The sequence below is a fragment of the Podarcis raffonei genome, chromosome 13 (assembly GCF_027172205.1).
Source record: "Podarcis raffonei isolate rPodRaf1 chromosome 13, rPodRaf1.pri, whole genome shotgun sequence".
NCBI classification, from domain to species: Eukaryota; Metazoa; Chordata; class Lepidosauria; order Squamata; family Lacertidae; genus Podarcis; species Podarcis raffonei.
In genome coordinates this window covers 32,486,657-32,510,774 of record NC_070614.1, presented here as the reverse complement: position 1 = coordinate 32,510,774, position 24,118 = coordinate 32,486,657, and the positions used below count along the sequence as shown (strand labels likewise).

The 24,118-nt window shown below is 42.0% G+C and overlaps 1 protein-coding gene and 1 long non-coding RNA gene across 5 annotated transcripts in view; both read left to right on the top strand.

Moving 5' to 3' along the window:
• The window catches only part of LOC128401047 (butyrophilin-like protein 9), a 48,264-nt gene extending 36,057 nt beyond the window's left edge, over positions 1-12,207 (top strand). Inside the window, exons 5-9 of one of the 3 annotated variants that reach the window (XM_053363928.1) lie at positions 2,913-2,933; positions 3,247-3,267; positions 4,931-4,951; positions 5,680-5,706; positions 10,888-12,207. In XM_053363928.1, the coding sequence (XP_053219903.1) occupies positions 2,913-2,933; positions 3,247-3,267; positions 4,931-4,951; positions 5,680-5,706; positions 10,888-11,432 (635 nt within the window). In that variant the 3' untranslated portion in view covers positions 11,433-12,207. The remainder of the gene's footprint in view (positions 1-2,912; positions 2,934-3,246; positions 3,268-4,930; positions 4,952-5,679; positions 5,707-10,887) is intronic. The other 2 variants (XM_053363927.1, XM_053363929.1) reach the window with 2 other exon arrangements.
• Positions 12,208-12,712: 505 nt separating this feature from the next.
• The window catches only part of LOC128401059 (uncharacterized), a 34,782-nt gene continuing 23,376 nt past the window's right edge, over positions 12,713-24,118 (top strand). The window contains exons 1-3 of one of the 2 annotated variants that reach the window (XR_008327421.1): positions 12,713-13,229; positions 14,367-14,657; positions 15,693-15,711. This is a non-coding gene — a long non-coding RNA (uncharacterized LOC128401059). Of the gene's footprint in view, positions 13,230-14,366; positions 14,658-15,692; positions 15,712-24,118 lie in introns of those variants that run through there. The other variant, XR_008327420.1, reaches the window with a different exon arrangement.

The window sequence follows — 24,118 nt, the reverse complement described above, 5'->3', positions numbered from 1 at the left end:
AGGTTTTAAATTGAACAAAAAGAAAACTAAAATGGTAGTTAAAAATATGAAACAAGACTTGGTGGATATGTTGCAGCAACAGATCTGTATAGAAGCTGTCAAAAAAGTTAAATATTTAGGAATATGGTTAAGATCAAAGAATATAGACCTTTTTCGGAATAATTATACACTGGTGTGGAAAGGAATTAAAAGAGACCTGGAAGTATGGGGAAGGATTTCTGTCATTAAAATGAATGTGCTACCAAAGATGTTATTTTTATATCAAGCAATTCCAATAATCAAGGGGGCAGCAATTTTTAAGGAATGGCAGAAGATGGTTTCAAGATATATCTGGCAGGGGAAGAAACCAAGAATTCAATATAAGTTGTTAACAGATGTTAAAAAAGAGGGGGCTTTGCCCTGCCAGACTTGAAATTGTATTATGAAGTGTCTTGCCTCTGTTGGTTAAAGGAATGGATGTTGTTAGAAAATACAGATTTGTTGGATTTGGAGGGTTATGATAAGAGATTTGGTTGGCACGCATATTTATGGTATAACAAGACAAAAGTCAATTAATGGTTTGGTAAACATATATTCTGAAGATCTCTATTTGAAATATGGGATAGGTATAAAAACCTATTAGAACGTAAAAAACTGTGGTGGGTTTCCCCATTAGAAGCGTGAAAAAGTGTGAAAAAGGAGTGTGAAAAAGACAAATATGAGTAAAAATTGGGTCACCTATGAAAAATTAATACAAAAGGAAGGAAGTAAATGGAAACTGAAACCCTATGAAGAGGTTAAAGGATATGTGGATGATTGGCTGCACTATCGCCAAGTCAATGAAATGTTTAAACTGGATTTGAATGAAAAAGGATTTGATTATAATAAATCAAAATTTGAAATAGAAATATTGAATAATGATTATAAAATTTTGTATAAAATGTATAAATTGCTGCTCAAATGGCATTTGAAAGATAAAGAGGTAAAGTCGGTTATGATACATTGGTCCAAAGATTTTGGGTATAATATACAGTTAAAAGATTGGGAAAAACTGTGGAAAGAAGGATTAAAATTTACAGCATGCAATGCAAAGAAAATGTAATGAAAATTATGTATAGGTGGTATATCACCCCTGTGAAATTAGCTAAAATGTATAAAATAAGTAATAAATGTTGGAAATGTAAAGAAAAAGAAGGAAGCTTTTTTAAAAAAAGATATTTATTGAGTTTTTCCACCTTTATACATTAAAAAATCCAAAAGGAAAAAACAAAAAAGTTAAAAACACATAAAGTTTACAATCCTTATTTTCAATAACATATTTCCCTGACTTCCCCACACCTCCCCTTCTTATATTCCAATTCAAATTGTTAATTCAACAAGTTCTTGTCCCCAATTTTTGACCTTTTTATATTTAATTCATTTAAAAAAAAAACAACCAATTTTAACTTATAAACATCAGTATTTAAACATCAGTGCTCATTCTTAAAACTTTTTTCTAAAGTCGACCCAAATTCCCTTCCACGAATTCCCCAATTTTCATACTAATAACAAAACAAAATTAAAAAAAAACAGATTATTATTCTGCACCCTTTGGATTCCCAAACCCCACCCCCCCTTTCCCGGTTTCAATCCCCAACAAATGTCCATCAGTCTTAGTCTACTATCAGCCTGGAGACCTCATGTCCGAATCTCTTAATTCTCTCTCAATTCCTCTCTGCCGGTTTTTTTGGTAGTCCTTAATATTAAACACCAGATCTCGGAGAAGCTCTGTCCCGATCGGGTCCATATTTCTTCCAGCCAGACCTCCATGCTTAAAAGTGGAGTCTGAATCTTGTTTCTTACTCCTTTTAAGTCCAAATGTCCCAAAAGCTCCAACTTTCACCTTAATCAAATTTGTAATCCATAGGTCTTCAGATCTCCACATAAGGAGATCTCTCCATTCTTCAATCTTCAATTCAAAACAGATTTTCATCATCCAGTACTTATTTTCCTTTGTAGCCATCATGTCAGGCCTCTGGCTCTCCTTCGTCATCTGCAACATTACATTTCCTCCTTCCTTTTCCTCAGAAACAACATATATCTCTTTCTCCACACTCTCAAATCTTTCAAGTTTCTCTTCTTGTCCAGCTGCATGGACTTAATGAGTCAAGTCCTTATCAAATTCAATGAATTTGTTTACTGTTAAGTCCAGAGTTGCAAGGAAACTTTTAACCACATGTGGTGGGAATGTAAGAAAGTGAAACACTTCTGGGAGATAATATACAATGAGATGAAAAAGATGTTGAAATATACATTTACTAAAAAACCAGAAGCATTTTTACTTGGCATTGTAGGGGAGGATACTAACAGACAGACAGAATTGTAAGTTGTTTTTATATGCAACAACAGCAGCAAGAAATTGGCACAAAAATGGAAGCAAGAAGAATTACCGACGAAAGAAGAATGGCAAATGAAATTAATGGACTATGCAGAATTAGATAAATTAAGCAGAAGGATTTGAAACCTGCGGGACCAGAGATTCTTAGAACACTGGAGTAAATATTTGAACTATTTGAAAAGCAATTGTAATAAACAGATTACGCTAGTAGGACTGCAAGAAGTTCTGTAAGGAGGATTATGTGAAATATTGCAAGGAAGACTATGAAGAGAATTATTAGTTAATGATACTTAAAAGTAATAGGGAAACTAAGAAATGCAGAACAAGTGATAAAGAAAAGAAAATCTTCAGAGGTTGTTTACGGAAGTCTAAAATATTGTATAAGATAAGAAGTTATGTTAAATGACTGTTGGAAATGATATGTTTAAAAATTAAAAAAAATGTGTGTGTGTGTATATGTGTATGTATATGTGTATGTATGTATATATATATATATATATATATATATATGAAAATGTAATTCATTCTTTTTTTACTCCCCTGCCCTCTTTTGCAGATAAACTAATAGCAGAGAATGGTAAGTCTTGCAAAATCTTTCAGTTTTCAAGTGACTTCCTCCATTTTGCCATCCCATATATATTTACTGAGCAGCTTGGGTCTGCTAGAACTTTGAACATGCCCCAAAACCATATAACACCCTCCAACATTTCTCTGAAGAAAATAGGGGCATCAAGTGTCTAGTTTGGTTTTGATCTGTGCAATGAATGTTGTGTCATTGCCAAACAGCCATACTTGGTCTTGACATGGCAGCTAGCAGTGTTCTGTGTCTCTATAAATCGGAAAAGAAAGGTAATTCATTCTTTTTTCCCTCCCCCTGCCCTCTTTTGCAGATAAATTAATAATAGAGATTGGTAAGTCTTCCAAAATCTTTCAGTTTTTTAACAAGCAGAATCCAAGTGACTTCCTCCATTTTGCCATCCTATGTATATGGGTGGGGTGGGAGGGTTGTGGATCGAGGGCCCGACCCCCGCTATGTGAAATAAACACACAAGGACACGTGATATAAGGTTAATGGGCAAGAAAAGGCCACAACTTTATTGATTACAGCAGTGAAAAGGTATTGGCTTAGGCATTGGATGACTATAGGAGGTGGGTTTATTCAACAGTAGGTGGAGCCTGTTGATGCTAATCCAACTATAGGCTCACCCCCTGATGTCACCGAGGGTCGTGCCATGGCCTCCCGCCAAGCAGGCATCGGACGGAATACACGACCGCCAGATTCCTTTAACGGAATAACCCACGGTAGATAGCATAGGCGATGGCCACACCTAGCCCTTGACACACATGAATCCAATGCCTAACCTACCCACCAATACCACAAAAGTTGTGACGATTGCTACGAGGTAGGCGAAAAAACCAAAAAGCCTAATGCCAAATGGAAAAATTCCTACCAGGCCCCCCAGACAACCGGGGCGACCAACCTAAGGTCCATAGCAAGGCCAAAAAACCTAGACCCTGAGCTAAATGGGAGTGGAGGGTGGGTGACTCGCTGCAGGACGACGACGACTGAGGAGGAGGCGGAGCTGGAGCCGCAGCATTAAGCTGCTAAACACGCCCCCCCGGAGACACCTGGTTGGCTGCCTCCGGTGGGCGTGGGCACCAGCCAGGTGAGGAGGGGCGGGGGCTAAGGCCCCCGGCCACGGGCGGAGCTCGGGCTCCCGCCCACAACCACTCCCCTCTCTTCCAGGGAGGAGAGTCTTTACTGAGCAGATTTGGTCTGCTAGAACTGTGAACTTGCCCCAGAGCTATAGTTTGGATTTGATCGGTGTGGCAGCTTTGTGGGATGGCAGAGGCTTCTCTGGGGCCCCGATGGGGGAGTTGGAACAGTGGTGCCCTTCCTGACAGGAGGAGGGAGCATAACCCCCCCACCTATCAGGAACCGGATCCTAGCCTGCCCCTGCTTCAGCGAATGGGGAGGCAGGTTGGGACTCAGGCTGTGCCAGGGGGTGGAGTTGTCGGAGTGGGTGGCTTACCTCAGATCCGCCCCTTGCCCATTTAAGCAGCCTGCCCCTGGGGCACCACCTATTTGAATGTTGTGTCATTGCCAAATAGCCATACTTGATCTTCACATGGCAGCTAGTAGTGCTCTCCGTCTCTATAAATCAGAGAAGAGACGCTTTTGACACCGAAGCCTCAAGAAAAAAGCACCGATGCAAGCAATGTACCCACCTAAAATATTTCTCCCTTTACCCTCCTCCCCACAATCCCTTCCATTTTGACTCAACCTGAACCAAAGGTTCCCTTCCTCTGATGGAATGAGTATTCTATTTATTATAAAATGCACATCCCCTAGAGGTATCAAAGCATCTTACAACAATAAAATATACAATATGAAAGTTTAAAACATAAATTAGACATTTGACACAAGAAGACTTCCATCAGTGGAAAGGGTCCTTTGGGTACAAGTATTTGTTACTAATTCTAGATTACAAACTGATTTTCTTGGAAATTGTTTTTCTTTTTTAATTTTAATGAGGCTCTTCATTTCTAAGCAATGCAAATTTTCTTTTGCAGAAATCTTGAAGATCGAAAAAGGCAAGTAGTCTAACATTTTGTTTATGCGTTGCAAAAATATATATTCCTGAATCATAAAAATACCACACATGCCACAACCACTTCATTTCCCCTTTTTATTTGCACTTAGTCCATGAATTAACTAAAAAGGGTGTGTTCCAAAGAGGAGACACACTTCAAGCTTTTGTATTATAATAGTTGTTTTGATTGTGGTCTTTTGACAAAGGGTGGTTTCTTAAATCCACCCACCCACAATATCCATCTACATACAGGATCTTCCAGACCTTAGTTCATGGGGTGAAAAAGGTACGAAAAGAGCTTCTTTGAGCATTTAATTAAACATGAACTGAATCCACCAGGGTTCTCACACTAAAGCTTCCATGTATGTTCAACTGAAAGCAGGTTAAAGCCCCCTTTAGACATTCATGTTCATTGCATCAAGATCAGATGGGGGCCCATGAACATAAGGATGTGGGGGCGTGGGGCTTACACATGCACCTCCTGACCCACCACACACTTTTACCACAGTGGAAGAAGGCCTGGGTCATACATAGCAAAGACCTATTGAAATCAAAAAGATGTAATTTAGTCAAAACTAAGTTAAACCCAACTGATTTCTAACAGTATGTTCTAAGCATGGTTAAATCTGGATCCAACCCATGGCATTGCTTGATTAGCTTGTAGAATGAGTAGAAGTATCCATCCTGTTCTTGCCAATGAAACCTTTATGTTCATTCCTTTATTCACAGAATTCTCAGATGCCCGCTTCTACAGAGGTGAGGAGGATGCAAAATCATGTGCAAACAGAATGGATATTGGAGAGAAACCAGCAACTTCTGCAAACTGCTGTTTGTTGACTAGGTCTTCTTTCAGTCATCCTGTAATGGGTGGCTCAACCTGTGTGCTGCCAGATGGTGCTTGACTGCAAATCCCATCATCCCTTGCTTTGGTCATACTGTTTGGGGCTGATGGGAATTGTAATCCAGATCCATACCTACTGGACTAATTTACTTATCCAATACTGTTTGGCTCAAGAAAAGCACAAACATTTTTAAATGCACATTTTGAGGGGAAATACTTTAGACAATATGTTTATCATAGAATCATAGAATCATAGAATCATAGAATCATAGAGTTGGAAGAGACCACAAGGGCCATCGAGTCCAACCCCCTGCCAAGCAGGAAACACCATCAGAGCACTCCTGACATATGGTTGTCAAGCCTCTGCTTAAAGACCTCCAAAGAAGGAGACTCCACCACACTTCTTGGCAGCAAATTCCACTGTCGAACAGCTCTTACTGTCAGGAAGTTCTTCCTAATGTTTAGGTGGAATCTTCTTTCCTGCAGTTTGGATCCATTGCTCCGTGTCCGCTTCTCTGGAGCAGCAGAAAACAACCTTTCTCCCTCCTCTATGTGACATCCTTTTATATATTTGAACATGGCTATCATATCACCCCTTAACCTCCTTTTCTCCAGGCTAAACATGCCCAGCTCCCTTAGCCGTTCCTCATAAGGCATCGTTTCCAGGCCTTTGACCATTTTGGTTGCCCTCCTCTGGACACGTTCCAGTTTCTCAGTGTCCTTCTTGAACTGTGGTGCCCAGAACTGGACACAGTACTCCAGGTGGGGTCTGACCAGAGCAGAATACAGTGGCACTATTACTTCCCTTGATCTAGATGCTATACTCCTATTGATGCAGCCCAGAATTGCATTGGCTTTTTTAGCTGCCGCGTCACACTGTTGGCTCATGTCAAGTTTGTGGTCAACCAAGACTCCTAGATCCTTTTCACATGTACTGCTCTCAAGCCAGGTGTCACCCATCTTGTATTTGTGCCTCTCATTTTTTTTGCCCAAGTGCAATACTTTACATTTCTCCCTATTAAAATTCATCTTGTTTGTTTTGGCCCAGTTCTCCAATCTGTCAAGGTCGTTTTGAAGTGTGATCCTGTCCTCTGGGGTGTTAGCCACCCCTCCCAGTTTGGTGTCATCTGCAAATTTGATCAGGATGCCCTTGAGTCCATCATCCAAGTCGTTGATAAAGATGTTGAATAAGACCGGGCCCAAGGCAGAACCCTGTGGCACCCCACTAGTCACTCTTCTCCAGGATGAAGAGGAACCATTGATGAGCACCCTTTGGGTTCGGTCAGTCAGCCAGTTACAAATCCACTGAGTGGTAGCAAAGTCAAGACCGCATTTTACCAGCTTCTTTACAAGAATATCATGGGGCACCTTGTCAAATGCCTTGCTGAAATCAAGGTAGGCTACATCCAGTGTGTTCCCTTCATCTACCAGGCTTGTAATTCTGTCAAAAAATGAGATCAGGTTAGTCTGACATGACTTATTTTTCAGAAATCCATGCTGACTATTGGTGATCACAGCATTCCTTTCTAGGTGCTCACAGACTGTTTGCTTAATGATCTGCTCCAGAATCTTCCCTGGTATTGATGTCAGACTGACTGGGCGGTAATTATTTGAGTTCTCTCTTTTCCCCTTTTTGAAAATAGGGACAACATTTGCCCTCCTCCATTCTGCCGGGACTTCGCCTGTTCTCCAGGAATTCTCAAAGATGATTGCCAGTGGTTCTGAGATCACATCTGCCAGTTCTTTTAATACTCTTGGATGCAGTTCATCTGGCCCTGGAGACTTGAATACATCTAGACTAGCCAAGTATTCTTGTACTATCTCCTTAGTTATTCTGGGCCGTGTTTCCTCTGCTGTATCATTTGCTCCAAATTCTTCAGGTCGGGCATTGTTTTCCTTATCGGAGAAGACCGAGGCAAAGAAGGCATTGAGGAGTTCAGCCCTTTCTGTGTCCCCTGTTTGCATTTCACCATCTTCTCCTCTGAGTGACCCCACTGTTTCTTTGTTCTTCCTTTTGCTACGAACATACCCATAAAAGCCTTTTTTGTTGCTTTTAACCTCTCTAGCAAGCCTGAGTTCATTCTGTGCTTTAGCTTTTCTGACTTTGTGTCTACACGTGCTGGCTATTTGTTTGAATTCCTCTTTGGTGGTTTCCCCCCTTTTCCATTTTTTGTACACATCCTTTTTTAATATTAACTCAGTTAAAAGTTCTTTAGATAGCCACCCTGGCTTCTTTAGGCACCTTCCATGTTTCCGCCTCATTGGTATTGCCTGAAGTTGTGCTTTTACTATCTCCCTCTTAACAAACTCCCAGCCATCATGAACTCCCTTTCCTTTTAGTATTACTCTCCATGGGATCTCACCCAGCACTTCCCTCAGTTTTATGAAGTCGGCTTTCTTAAAGTCAAGAAATTGAGTCCTAGTATGCTTGGCTGCTCCTTTCCGCTGTATAGTAAACTTCAGAAGAGCATGATCACTCGCGCCTAATGATCCTTCCACTTCTACCCCACTAACCAGGTCATCAACATTGGTTAGGACCAGATCTAAAATGGCTGTTCCTCTTGTTGCTTCTCCCACTTTCTGGACAATGAAGTTGTCTGCAAGGCCAGTGAGGAATCTGTTTGACCTCATGCTCTTGGCTGAGTTTGACATCCAACAAATATCCGGGTAATTGAAGTCCCCCATTACTACTATCTCCCTTCCTTTTGCATGCTTGGCCATCTGTTCCAGGAAGGCATCATCTATGTCCTCCGTTTGGCTTGGGGATCTATAGTAAACTCCCACAATGAGGTCTCTGTTATTCTTCTCTCCCTTAATTTTGACCCAAACGCTCTCACTTTGGCTTTGAGGTCCTAAATCTTGGATCTCTTCACAGGTATACACATCCCTGACATATAATGCCACTCCTCCTCCTTTCTTGTCTGGTCTGTTTCTCTGAAATAGATTGTATCCCCCCATTATTACATTCCAATCGTGGGACTTATCCCACCAGGTTTCAGTGATGCCTATTATGTCATATTTAGTTTGCTGTACCAAGAGCTCATCTTGTTTATTTCCCATGCTTTGTGCATTAGTGTACAGACATTGAAGTCCATTAATCATTCCCTCGTGTCTCTTATTTAAGGATTTTTTCCTCCCACCACTAGGTCTGCGTGCTGTTTGCTCCATTTGGTCTATGACATTTAGATGATCATCTTCATCAATTGATAGACCCCTACCTTCAGGAGCACTGTCTTCCTCCCCCGCATTAGTCAGTTTAAAGCCCTCCTGATGAGGTTTCTGAGATTTTTGGCAAAAACATTCCTCCCAACCGTTGTGAGGTGCAGCCCATCGCTTGCCAGAAGTCCATCTTCAAGAAACTGCAGTCCGTGATCTAAGAATCCAAACCGTTCCTGTTTACACCATTTGCGAAGCCAGCTGTTCACTTCCACTATTTTTTGCTCTCTCCCTGGGCCACGTCGTTCAACTGGGAGGACAGATGAGATGACAATTTGTGCATTTAATTGCTTCAATTTCCTGCCCAGAGCCTCGTAGTCTCTTTTGATTTTCTGGAGGCTATTGCTTGCAGTGTCATTGGTTCCCACATGAACCAAGAGGAAGGGGTATTTGTCAGTGGGTTTTATGATTCCTTGCAGTCGTTTAGTTACATCTTGGATCTTAGCCCCAGGGAGACAGCACACTTCCCGAGACATCTTGTCAGGCCCACAGATCACTGCTTCTGTTCCCCTCAGTAGGGAATCCCCTATCACCACTACACGCCTCCTCTTAGGTTTGGTCGGGGTTCTTCCGTGAGCTGTCCGTTCCAAGGTCGCCTGCACATTCTCTGAGGACTGACTTTGCTGCTCGCCTTCATATACCTGATCGACTGTAATGAGGGAGAGATCCTCAAATGGAGTCTGCTCTTCGTCCTCCATGCTAGGGGAGAGGACCTCAAAGCGATTGTGTATTTCTAAACAATCAGAGCGAACCCTGGGCCTCCTACTTCTTTGAGTCACGTTTCTCCATATATCTGGCTCCGGTATTGGTGAACTAGCTTCCTTCTCAGGGGAGTCCCCTATCTCCTCCTTGGTGGAGACGGTGTGCTCTGTTGCTTCCAAGAAGAGCTCCAGCTCTCTAATTCTTTGGAGCGTAGCTACACGTTCCTCCAGTTGCTGGACTTTGTCTTTTAAGAGGGCAATCAACATGCAATTGCTGCAGGTAAAGCTGCCTGCAACCTTTGGCAAGATGGCAAACATTGTGCAGGAACCGCAGGCGACTGCAGCTGTTCCCTCACCCTCCATCTTGAGAACGTGTCGTTGGGGGTGGCTACAGCGGTCCTCCATCATAAAAAGTGTGAAGACAGGACAAATAACTCCCCCCCCAAAAAACCTAGGTCTCCCCCAACAAACGTTTGAGACTAGCTCCCCTAAATCTAAAAGATGGATTGAACTGCGTGCGCCGCTAGGCGCGCGCCGCTGCCCTACAAGCTTTGATAAGCTCCTCCCACAGCTAATCACCTGCCTCAACAGATACCCCGCCCCCTCTGACCTTTGCACAGGGAGAGCAGCTAATCAGCCACAAAGAAACACACACACAAGAAAACTCTTTTGCTCCTTCTTCAGCTGCTGCCCTGCAAGCTCTGATAAGCTCCTCCCACAGCTACCTACAATAGGTATACAGGAAGGGTAGATCAATGTGGAAATGGATTGACAGGTAAGCACATGCAAAAGTGAGGATGACCATCATTAATGTGGCAAGAATGTGCTTAGCACATGAAACATGTTTCAGATGGCTAAAGCATAAGGAGATATTGTTGTAGAAGAATTGTTGTAGAGAGATGGTGAATCATGCAATGCAGAAAGCTTGGATAGAAATTTGTATTAGCCATCATATCATAGATTCATAGAATTGTAGAGTTGCAAGGGACCCTGAGGATCAGCTGGTCCAACTCTCAGCAAGGCAGGAATATGCAGCTGTCCAGCAGACAGATGAGAGTGTGGTCCACAGATGGGTGACTTAAAAGAGAGATGCCCACAAACAGCCTTACTTAATTTATACATTAATTCATACGCTTCATTTAAGTCTGTGCCTTTGAATCAAGGCTTCTTTTTTTGCAGCTGATGTGATCTTGGACCCCAGGACAGCTCACCCAAAGCTAAAAGTGTCTGAAGATGGCAAAAGTGTTTGGAACACAGGAAGTGTTTCTAAGGTTTCTGACTGGGAAAAGCGGTTTGACTCCCGCACATTTATTCTGGCAAAACGTGGATTTTCAGAAGGCAGACATTACTGGGAGGTGGGGATTGGTCAGAAGAAAACCTGGGACTTGGGAGTTGCCTCTGCAACTGCTTCTAGAAAGGGGGAGATCACCCTGTCTCCTGAGCATGGCTACTGGGTCATAGGATGTGATGATGGGAAAGATTACTGGGCTCGGACAGAGCAATGGACCCGCCTGAAAGTGTATGGAAAGCTTACAAAATTAGGAATATTCCTAGATAAATCAGTTGGAAGCTTATCTTTTTATGATGTCTGCAGTCATAGGAAATTGCACACCTATAAAACACTTGGTGTTGGGGAGCTTTATCCCTTCTTCTCCACAGGATATGTGACTGCAGGGCTAAGTGGTTCTCCACTAAGGATTCTTCCATGGAATTTGCAAGAGTGACTGTGGGTTCAGAATAGGAAAACAAACCAGCTAGCCCTGGAATAGCTCAGAATTAGTGAAGCCCTTTCATTTAGCCAGGATAGTGGTATAAATCCAGGTGCCAAAAAATGAGAGAAACAGAGGAGACCCAATGGCGTCAATGAATCCTGCATCTAAGAAATAGAAATGATTCAAAACATATGGAGTGTGGACGAGATACCAAGATCTACTTGGAAGGGAAACACTTTTATGGCTATCCCCTGTAGAAACTAGTACACAAAAGAAACTTAATGTGATGGAGAATTGGGGCAGATATAGAGACATACTTTATTTTTCTGGAGATGTATGCAAATTGAAAAAGTTTGAAGAAATCTGAGAATGGGTAATGGATTGGTTTCAATATTATGAAATTAATGAGTTATTTAAAAATGTGTTTGTACAGTGGTACTTCAGGTTACAGATATTGATATTGATTGATATTAGAATGGGAGACAAAAGATGAAATGGTTAGCTTAAAAATATACTATATTGGATTATAATATTGTGGTTATGATTTGGTAGGTAGAAGATAGGGTGCAGCAGAAGGAGAGAAACAACAACTTCATGGAAAATGGGGGGCGATGGGACAAAAATAAAATATGAAACTGTGTTTTGACTGTATATGTTAAAAATGTTGAAACTTAATAAAATATAATTTTAAAAATATAAATGATTCAAAGCCTAGTTGTTCCTTGTAAGCATGTATAAATAGGGAAAGTAAATTTCAGTGACTACATAAATGTTGTATATTGTTCAACAAGGAAACTCATAGTGATTTTATTGATTTGATTTTTGTATTTTGAATAATAATAATTTTAGAATTGTTAAATTTAAAATGTCAAGTTTTGGGAAGGCACAAGCCCACCTGCTGTAAAGAAGGCAGGCAATTTGCCTATGCGGGGTGCAGGCCAGGATTCGACTCTTGATAGTTGGTGAGAGCTTATGCCTCCGCCACCTATTTGGATGGAGCACTGATGTCACAATTCCCTCGTTGAGGCCTTAGTGAAGCCTCTGCTTTCCCACAATACTGCCACGTCAAAAGGGTGAACGGACTTGCTCTACCCAGTTTCACAGTAGAAACTGCTAGAACAGGGATCGAGGCCCTGTGGCATGGGAGCGGCCATGCTACATGGGGGTGGTTTGTGTGCATGGGTGTGTACCTTGGGCATTAGCTGCTGGGGTGCAGCCCTGTTCATTTTATCCTGGAAAAATGTTTCCTATTTATATCCTTAGAAGGAATTTTCAATCATGAGTAATGTCTGAATCGTCTCTCTATCATGTGAACTAATTTACCAATTTTCAGAGGGGTTTCTGGTGGGGGGTAAATGGGATAACGGATGAAAAGCTGCCTTTCTGACCATCAAATATTCTCTAAGTGAATGTGCCTGAGGGTCAGGGATATTGTGGTACTTTAGCTAATGGGGCCTCCCGCTGCCACGCGATTTCTGTTCTTATCCTGAAGCAAAGTTCTTAACCTGAGGTACTATTTCTGGGTTAGCGGACTCTGTAACCTGAAGTGTTTGTAACCCGAGGTACCACTGTACATTGAATAGTTCACCAGAAGGAATGATGTAAAAATTATACATCATTGACTTGTAGCTGCAGCCACATCTGAGGGTGTGTCCTGGGGGAGGGGACAGAAACATGCATGCTGCAAATGTCTTGATCATTTCCATCTCGTCTGTGAGAGAAGTAGAAGGACTTGAGAGTCAAGAGTGGCAACATCGGATTGGGAAGCCAACTCCTGCTCTGCCCTGATGAATCTCTTCTGGATTCTCTGTAAGTTTGGGAAACTGGGAAGGGAATTCACGAATATGGTTATTAGAAATTTCCAGGGATTGATAGAAAACACTTAAGCAAGTCCAAAAAAGCTGAAGTAAAAGCAGTAGGTTAGGAGACTTCTTAAATCATTGCTCTGCCCTTGTTATTTCTTGTTAAAAAACAGTGTTAACATATTGTATGAATGTCATTGCAGGTGCTTTCTTTGCAAATCACTGGTGTTCGTGTGATGGCAAAGATTCAGAGCTTTGCACTTCGACAGGTGAGTTTGAGCCTGTGAAGCCTGTACACACCGGTAAGTATGTAAAGAACTGCAGGATTGTGCGTACAACTAATAAACATGTTAAGATGCAATATAAAAGAGCACAAAGAGAAGTGCTAGGAAAGCAAAGCAATGAGAAAGAAAATCATGCCGATAAAGCAATCTACGTACTTTCACAGAACTGCTCGAATATTCGTCCTCCATTGCAATTAAGTTTTCATTTGCTCTCTGCACTTCTTTCTTTCTTTAGGTGAACTTCCTGCTCATGTTTTCTTATTAAATGCAACTTTAGCTCCTGAAGTGAAAATTATCTTCACACTATGTGTTTATCCATTAGAGGTTGTGCTGACCAAATTTCTTTTTTTTGTAAAGATAGGGCTCTTATTTCATCCAGAAAGCAATATCCCAAAATGCTCAATAAATAGTCTATTCATTGTTGAAGAATGCTGGCCAATATTCAGAGTTGCTGTATCCTAAGATTCTCATTCTATTGGAAACAACATAGGATTGGCTCATAAGATCTTTTTGCTCATCTAACTATTAACCTTCTATACTTTAAAAAAATTAAATTGAGAGTTTACAACCCCAGGTTTCTAAATAAAAGTGGAGGTGGCATTCAAATTCTTTAAATAAATAAAACAGAATAGAACATTGCATGCTACTTTTCCCAAAAAGAAATAATTGAATGCAGTATACAACAAACAATTGGGGGGGCTGCTTTAAAAGCAATACAGTAAGACAAAAATAAAGGTAATAAAGCAATCTAATTCCACATGATTACTCAAATGTTCACTCTCTATTGCAAAAACATTTTCACATACTCTCTGTATTCATTCATGCTCTTTCTTTATTTCTTCCATTCGTTCATTCTCTAGGTGAACTTCCTGCTCCTGTTTTATTCTGGAATTCAACTTTATTTCCTGAAGGGGAAATTATCGCAGTACTATGTGTGGCTCCATCAGAGGTTATGCTGACCAGATTTTTTTAATGTAAAGATGGGGCTCCTGTTTCATTCAAGAAAGCAACATCTCAAAATGCTCAATACATATTCTATGCATCACTGAAGAATGCTGGCCAATATTCCTGTGGTTACCAGCAGAAGGATGCAAAGAACCAAGTGAAGACATCTGCCCTCAGTGTTGCTCAGAATCTGATTGTCCAGTCAGGTAAGGTTGTAGAAATGATGAGACTAGGAAGGGACTTGCAAGAGAATGTTGCATGGTGGGATAGTCTTGTTTAGAGTTCCAGCCAGCCATGACACATTTCAGCACTGTCCATTTAATTCACCACCCATTTGGTTTCTATTCCCCTACGACAAGAGTTAATCACAGCCACAGAGCATGTTCAGACTTCCCTGGAGCACATTCATATATTTATCTAAATGAAAGTAGGTGCTGTTCTGCATCTATGCAACAGATGTAGGAGGATCTGGCCAATAGCATGGAGATGACAGCACTTCTCCAGGAACACTGCTTAATGGCGTATTAAAAATAGGTATTACTGTCAGACAGCTTATCTGAAGGCAGCCCTGTTTAGGGAAGGTTTTAATGTTTGACACACTATTGTATTTTAATATTTTGTTGGAAGCTGCCCAGAGTGGCTGGGGAAGCCCAGCCAGATGCACGGGGTATAAATAATATATTATTATTATTATGCGATGCTTTTGCAACCTGTTAAAAATATTCATGATTTATGTGTCTAGCCTCTAGGGATGGGGCTTAGATCAGCCCAAGTCCATCCTGTTTCATTTCTTTTGGCACATCATGTTTTTCTAAAGAGTGTGTGAAAGGTTACATGTGTTCTTCCTTCCAGCTAAGTTATACTTTGAGTAGGCCCAATGAAACAAATGGTTCTTAGTCATAACCATTGATTTTTTTAGTTCAAATCAAATCCATTGTTATGATGCACATTAATATACACATTTTGTATGCATTCCTCAAAATATGCATTTATCAGTGTTTTTCAATGCATTTCCAAATAAAATACACATGTTATATTAAAAAACATATTTCTGTGGGCCCCTTTTGTGGCAAAACTGCATTACAAAATCCAGAGAAGTGTGTGATCCAATCAGGAGTTGAATTCTGATCCACAGTTCAGTTTGGCACCACTGACTTGATAGAGCACAATTAGAGCTTTGCTGTTCTTGATGGGATGATGAGCCATGCTTTTCTGATATTGTCCATTTTTCTCCTGCCCAGGTTATTATGATTCCAATGGTAAATAAGCAGCATTAGTGCGTAAAAATACTTATTTGATTGATTGATTATTTGATTGTTTGCCATTTTAAATCTGAACACAAAAACAACATAATGCAATTTATACTCAAACACAATCATGAAAATAAAACATATTTTTTATCATTTCCCAACAGAGACCATTAATGCCCTAAGACCACATTAATAGAATCTTTTTGTCACTGTAGAAAGTTTGATAGCACTCTTGATGTCAATGTCTGATTTTTTCTTCTTTTTTGACCAATGATTGCCATCAATTGAGCCAGTTTGGTATACAGAGAAAAATGGCTAAATATTTTATTTATTCAAAAGATATGAGGGAGTAGTGCTGCCTGATTTAGTCTTGCCATTAAAGGTAAAATTCCTGACACCTCAGCCTCCCCCCCAAAACAAACAAACAAAAAATAAATTTAAAGAAGTAGCCACAGGCACCCTGTTCCCTTTTAGATGGGCTCCTCGCCTCCTGCTCTGTGTCCTGGAAAGGGGAGCAATTGTCCTTGAGGCAGCAGCTATGGACGCTGCGGCTCTTGAGGGGAGAAGAAGGTGGGAGCAGAATAACTGTCTATTTTTTCCTCCCTGGAGGCTGGCAGGAGCTCGGGGCTACTCTCGCCCTTTTCCCACCATCCTCCATGCTCCTCTGCTCCTCAGTTGGGGATGCTGCATGTGGGGAGATGGGGAGCACAAGCACGCTTTGGGTCTCCCACATAAGGGGGGGGTCATTCCTTCCGCTGCTCAATGGGGGAAAATGGGTGGGGGCAGGTTGCCATACTTACAGTAAATTCCAGACATCTCTTAAAATTCAAAAAATTTTCCCAGGACACCATTTTAGGCATCCAATTTCCTTGCATATCTGGAATTTTCCAGACGTATGGCAAGCCTAGCCTGATTTAGGTGGGGCTAATTTTGGCTTTCTGAGGGAAACTAAATGAAGATTCCCTTTTCTTTTTTGATCTAATTCAGGTTCTTCTTCTTTTTTTAGCAGGGCCGAATTGGGGAATTATATGTGGAGGTGTGGGTGGTGCCATTCTGGTGTTGGTATTTTTGATCTACCTTTTGGTCAAGAAAGGTGAGTGATGAAGAAAGGTGAGTGATGGTAACCTGAAACTATGATACTCTACCATGAAAAGGGTTGATTTTTCAAGTTTCGGCAAATCTGATAACTGTGTAGGGGTGAGGAATAAATTCTGTTCCCATTTGAAGTGACCTTACCTAATTCACACTTACAGGAACAATATGGGAACTGAAACACAGTTTTCCTTTAAAACACACACTTGCAATGCAAGTCTCCAACAAAAAATGTTGGAGAGTAATATCCGTGTGCATAGATTTGTGTGTGGGAGAAATTGTGCACAAACATGCATATGTTATATAATAATAATAATAATTTATTATTTATACCCCGCCCATCTGGCTGAGTTTCCCCAGCCACTCTGGGCGGCTCCCAATCAGTGTTAAAAACAGTACAGCGTTACATATTAAAAACTTCCCTGAACAGGGCTGCCTTAAGATGTCTTCTGAATGTCAGGTAATTATTTATCTCTTTGACATCTGATGGGAGGGCGTTCCACAGGGCGGGCGCCACTACCGAGAAGGCCCTCTGTCTGGTTCCCTGTAGCCTCACTTCTCGCAATGAGGGAACCGCCAGAAGGCCCTCGGCGCTGGTTCTCAGTGTCCGGGCTGAACGATGGGGGTGGAGACGCTCCTTCAGGTATACAGGACCGAGGCCGTTTAGGGCTTTAAAGGTCAGCACCAACACTTTGAATCATGCTCGGAAACGTACTGGGAGCCAATGCAGATCTCTCAGAACCGGTGTTATGTGGTCCCGGCGGCCACTCCCAGTCACCAGTCTAGCTGCCGCATTCTGGATTAATTGCAGTTTCCGGGTCACCTTCAAAGGTAGCCCCACGTAGAGCGCGTTGCAGTAGTCCAAGCGTGAGATAACTAGAGCATGCACCACTCTGGCGAGACAGTTCGCGGGCAGGTAGGGTCTTAGCCTGCGTACCAGGTGGAGCTGGTAGACAGCTGCCCTGGACACAGAGTTAACCTGCGCCTCCATGGACAGCTGTGAGTCCAAAATGACTCCCAGGCTGCGCACCTGGTCCTTCAGGGGCACAGTTACCCCATTCAAGACCAGGGAATCCCCCACACCAACCCGCTCCCTGTCCCCCAAAAACAGTACTTCTGTCTTGTCAGGATTCAACCTCAATCTGTTAGCCGCCATCCATCCTCCAACCGCGTCCAGGCACTCACACAGGACCTTCACCGCCTTCACTGGTTCTGATTTAAAGGAGAGGTAGAGCTGGGTGTCATCTGCATACTGATGAACACCCAGTCCAAACCCCCTGATGATCTCTCCCAGCGGCTTCATATAGATATTAAAAAGCATGGGGGAGAGGACAGAACCCTGAGGCACCCCACAAGTGAGAGCCCAGGGGTCTGAACACTCATCCCCCACCACCACTTTCTGGACACGGCCCAGGAGGAAGGAGCGGAACCACTGTATGACAGTGCCCCCAGCTCCCAGCCCCTCTAGACGGTCCAGAAGGATGTTATGGTCGATGGTGTCAAAGGCCGCTGAGAGATCCAGCAGAACTAGGAAACAGCTCTCACCTTTGTCCCTAGCCCGCCGGAGATCATCAACCAGCGCGACCAAGGCAGTTTCAGTCCCATGGTGAGGCCTGAATCCTGATTGGAAGGGATCCAAATGTTAGCAAAAAGAAAGTACAAAACTGAATTCTGTTAGGGAAAATGGCCACTCCTCCTTCATGGAACTGCCCCCTGCCTTTACTAAAACACCCCCCAAAAGCAATTTTTTGATTGACTAGCCTAAGATCCAGGACAAAGCACCGCCTTTCAGAAATTCCACCTGGATGTCAATTCCGCCTTTGAAATCCCAGTAATGTTTGGGGAAATCCAGACATATGTCAGCCCTAATTTATGACAGCTTCTTTGCCTTTCTTCTTTTTGTTTTAGTGCTGTGTCTTCAGAGATCTTCAAGGGGGCTAATACTGAACACATTCCTTACGAATATGTGTAAGATTTTCATTTCTTCATTCACTTTATTTGTTTGCTGCTTTTCCACACACAAAAATCATGCTCAGAGCAGCTTAGAAACAGAGAAAATGGGAATATATTTCAAGCACTCCAAAAACAAGTTCATAGTAACATAGAAAATCATCTTTTTTCATGCACTTTGTTCAACCCTATTGTTGAGAATGTGTGAGGATTTTTGTTTCTTGTTTTTTTTACACTTTCTCCTAAACTTTTTTCTGGCAAGGTTCCTGCATCTCCCCACTGCCACTGTTGGACAAAAGGCTTTCTGCCTACAGAACCAGTAAATATGCAGCATCACAAATGCATTTGTCTCTTGTTTTTCTTAGGGAAGAAACTGCAGTCAAGGACAACAGCAGAAACCTGATCTCTGAAGAAGTTCAGTGTAAGATAATTCTTTTCTCTCTTTGGACTGAGGGTCATGACAACCACACTTGCATCATGAATCTTGCCACAAGTCTAGCACACAATCAGAGGATCTGAAGAATGTTTAGCAACTTTATATTTTTTGGTCTGAAGAGTTAAGTTTGCAGACTTTGCAACTGTGGAAAAATGCTCTAAAACCGAGTATATACATGTTTCTGCTGAAAAACTAGGAAGAGAGATGTGCGCTTCACTTAATCATGTGACTGTAATGTGTGTTTGAAATATCTAAAATGAATGATTAAGAACTTTGAATTCAGGTGTAGCTTTTTAGTATTGCTATACAATCCCTTGGAGGTTTCTGTGTGAAAGGCAGAATTTAGTTTTAGGATACAAATACAGTGGTACCTCGCAAGACGAATGCCTCGCAAGACGGAAAACTTGCAAGAAGAAAGAGTTTTCCATTTTTTCGAGGTGCTTCGCCAGACGAATTTCCCTATGGGCTTGCTTCGCAAGAAGACCGCTTTTAAAATGCTGGCGGTCGGGAGCAAAGCTCCTCGCCCCCTGCCGGCCTTCGTGGACCTCTTCTGAAGGCCGGTGGGGGGCGAAAGTCTTTGCTCCCCACCGCCTGCCTTCAAATGTGGTCCGGGATAGCGGGAAACCGCAGCGTGCTTCACCGCTATCCCCAGACCACTTTTAAAATGCTGGCCGTGGGGAGGAAAGCCCTTCGCCCCCGCCGGCCTTCAGAAGAGGTCCGGGGACAGAGGCGAAGGCACGCTGCACCCTCGCCTCTGTCCCCGGAGCTTGCGGGGCGGGAGGTGGGGAGAAGGGCTTTTCTTCCCACCGCCAGCCTTCAGAACAGCCTTCTGAAGGCTGGCGGTGGGAAGAGAAGCCCTTGTCCCCCCCCCAGCCTTCAGAAGAGGTCGGGGGACAGACTGTCCCCGGACCTGGTCTGAAGGCAGTTTCCATAGGAACGCATTAATTGATTTTCAATGCATTCCTATGGGAAACTGTGCTTCGCAAGACGAAAAACTCGCAAGAAGAAAAAACTCGCGGAACGAATTAATTTCGTCTTGCGAGGTACCACTGTATTATGTTCTGGAACATGAAAACCACAAATTTAATTAAGTTTTAAAAAATCCTTTCACTCTCCAAACCTAATGAAAGGTACAGTGGTTTTATTTTGTTATGCAGCTGCATTCCAATGAGCTCAGATGCAAACCCTTGTGTCTCCAGGAGAAACTAGATCTTTCTGCAGTTATTTCTAATTCAGTGAAGCTTCTGGTTCATGCTTACCTACAAAAATTGTAATACATTATTTGGTAGAATAGGCTTATAAATAGAAGTTGTGGGCTGTGGGAAAGAATGTTCTCACTGTGGTTCCTCACCCACGTGACTCATTCAACAAGCACAGATGCCCACATAGCTGTTTTGGAAGGCTTCTCTCAGTGTAGCCTTACCAGAATGGTTGAATTTGATTGCGACACACATTTCCAGAGAGCTATTTTTGCACGCCTATAGTATACAACTGTTTCTGTTGCCCTCTCTGACCTCTTAGTCAGATGCATTCTCAGGATAGCTCCTCTGTTCAGACACTGTTTTTGTTGTTGTTGTTGATGCAACAATCAAAATAATACATCTTAATTGACTTCCTTCCAATTCCCCCTCCTGGTTCCATTATTTTATACCTATTTATACAAGTCCACAAAATCTTATACTCCTACCTATTTTAAAAGACATATTCATGTTATTACAAGTGAACTTTAAAAGTTTGATTAATGTAAAAACCTATACACAAAGCTCAGAAGATTATGCTTTAAACATTTCCCTTATTTAAGAAAAAGAAGAACCACCCAGACACTGTTGGATTATAACTCTCATCAGACCCTGTCGAAATGCCTGTCCTGACCCTCACTGTCGGATGAAGAACTCAAACTTTCTGTTTCTGTCAAACCCTTTAATGCATAGACCTGGGTGGTACCCAGGCAAACAAGAGTAAAGCTACAGCAGTGAATTATATGGCTAAATGTGAGCTGAGACATTGATCCAAGGAGCTACATACACCCTGCCTCTACCTTTTGAAGAGTAGGGCAGAAAGAAGTCTTGACATAGCAAACGAGAGGTATTTCTGCTCTGGAAAAGCAAACTGAGAAAGCAAATTAGCACTTTGGTGAGTGAATGGGGCCTGTGAGGTGTGTTTGTGTCAGTGCTGACTGATTCTCAGACACCTTCCCCTGGAGAAGAAGCTCATTACTAGCAGGAGGTGTCAGTGATGGCAATGGCCCTTGAGGAGCTGTGTGGGCATTGTTCTCTTTGAAGCAGATGATGGAGCCTGATGATCAGGGATGAACCACTCCTAAAAAAAAGGTTGATACATGTTACGATTGTACACATACATATAAGTACACATCATCCTTGAAATTTTACTGTGTGACTAGACTAACTTTGAATTTGTTTTCAGATGGCAGACTTACAGGACTCCTCCAAACAGCAGTGAGTACAATGTCTCAGCCAAATCTGGGGTGATCTGTCTTAGTGCAGTAGACCTTATTCAATTCTGTCTCTGTTTAGTTTACCGAGGGCTGTTCAGGGGTAGGGGGCTGTCTGGTACACTTGCTCCAGGACTCGGATGGCTAAGCTAGCTGGGGGAACCTGCCAGGGACCTGCTGGACTTACACTGTCATGCCAAAAACTTTATTCTAACAAAACTCCCTCCCTGGTCCTCAGAGAAGCTCTGCATTGGCCTGGTATTACCCAAGGGAGTGGACTATTGTAGCTTGCCCACTCACAGCCCCTCCTATGTACCAAGGACCCTGGAATACTGTGTAAAACTACAAGTATATTCCAGATATTCTTTGGGTAGGTTAGCAGTTTTTTCTTGCCATAACAACAATTGGCCCCAAATTACTTCTGTCAAAAAGCCAATATCAATAGGTAACTGTTATTATTATTTTTTCAAATTTCCAAGCCATCACCATCTGGAAATATAGAAACAACAGCCTATGCAACTATTACTCCATTGTGCATGCAACCTGCCTGAGAGACCTCAAACATTTCACATGCCGATGCTGCATCCTCACAATGCATGACAATTTACGGAAATTGATGATATGGAAGAAGTTTGAAAGTGGGATTTGGAAGCTTTACAGTCCCCAGAAGATCTGAGAAGACTTCCATCAGATTTTTTTTGGTTTATTATTTTATTTACTCTTTTCCTGCCTTTAACCATGCAAGGAACCTTTTTTTTTGTTTCCCACTGTTATGCACACTTAACCTTCAAATCCTACCATATGGTTGTGTCTGATTGCAATGTCATTGGTAAACATTAAATGATGTAACCACAGGTAGATGGAATTATGAAAGTGATGTTCATTCTGTTGTGTTAATAATGGTACACTTGTCTGTTCAACACAATAAAAATACCTGGGAATTCTGCTTGCTGACATCCTAGGCCTATAAATATGGATATCATAGAAAGCATAGAAATCGTGGCAAATGTATTTTGCCTATTGGTTTGTTATATAGGAAGAAGAAGTAACCAATCTCTCAGTCACACATGAGAATGTTGGAGATTATCCTATATTCCAAATTAGCAGTGCAGTCCAAGCCCAGGATCTGTCCAGATAAGAGAGTTTAGAGAGCCTTCTCAGCAGTTGCACCTGCCCTGTGCAACACCCTCCCATCAGATGTCAAGGAAATAAACACTATCTGACTTTTAGAAGACATTTGAAGGCAACCCTGTATAGGGAAGTTTTAAATGTTTGGTGTCCTATCATGTTTTAATTTGTTGGAAGCCACCCAGAGTGGTTTGGGGTAGCTCAGATGTGTGGCATATAAATATATTATTATTATTATTATTATTATTATTATTATTATTATTATTATTGTTATTATTATTAGATTTTCCCAGCTGAGCCAGGGCAATGCTGGTTAAGTTCCCTGTGCTGGCTGAGCTGGAGATATATATCAGCATAAATCTCCACTGGTGAAACAAAAGCCAGTGTAAGAGTAAAAAGGGGGTGGTAGGGACATGATGGGGCAAGGCAAGGCATACTCTTATTCCAAATACAATCTAGCATGATCATGTGACTTAGGGCCTAATTCTCAAAACCTGGGCCCACACTCACCTGCCAGTTCAGGGATAGGGGTTACAGACAGCAACAAATGTGGGTGCACTGGTTTCACTTTCAAAATGTGTAGACTCATGAAGTTTGAAATTCAAATACAAAACAACAACAATGATAATACTTTAGCAAGCCAAGTAGGAAATGAGTCCATTCTTATTCTCATATAATGTGGTTCTAGTAATTATACACACACACCAACAATATCCAACTAGTCCACAAGTCACATATATATTACAGCAGCCCATAGTAAATCTTACATAAGCACATATCTGGATTTCACCAGCTGTTTAGCTGAAAGCCTTGTTAGTTACTGGGTGCGCTGCATGTCATGTTACCATTGAGCAAAGGTGAAGAAAATAAAAGTTCTGAAGGAAACTTTGAGAACCATGTATCTGAAAGCTGGACAGTGAAAGGGGAGTTACTAGAAAGTCTTACACCACAACAAAAGACAGTGTGTGTTTAGAAGCAGAGATTTAAATATACTGGTAAACTATAAGAGAGTGGCACAGCTAAATCTGTCATATGGATTTAATTCAGCCTTCTCAAACCTGATACCCTTCAGAAGATGTTGGACTCTGAATTCTAACCAGTGGAGAGAGCCAATAGGCTTCTCCACCAGCAGGAGACTACTGTAAGAGGTATCTATTAGTGGATCTCACTGGGGGCAGTGGAGCCATCCTGCAAAGCCACCGCTTACCAGTTCAAGGGCTCAGGTGCTGTTCTACCTTGTAAACAGCAAGTACACCTTGGGCTGTGCTAGCATTTCCATTGTACCTGCTCTAAAGAACCCTTTGGTGGTGGCACAATGAGACATACCTCCAGAAGTAAAGCCCATGAGAACTTGACATT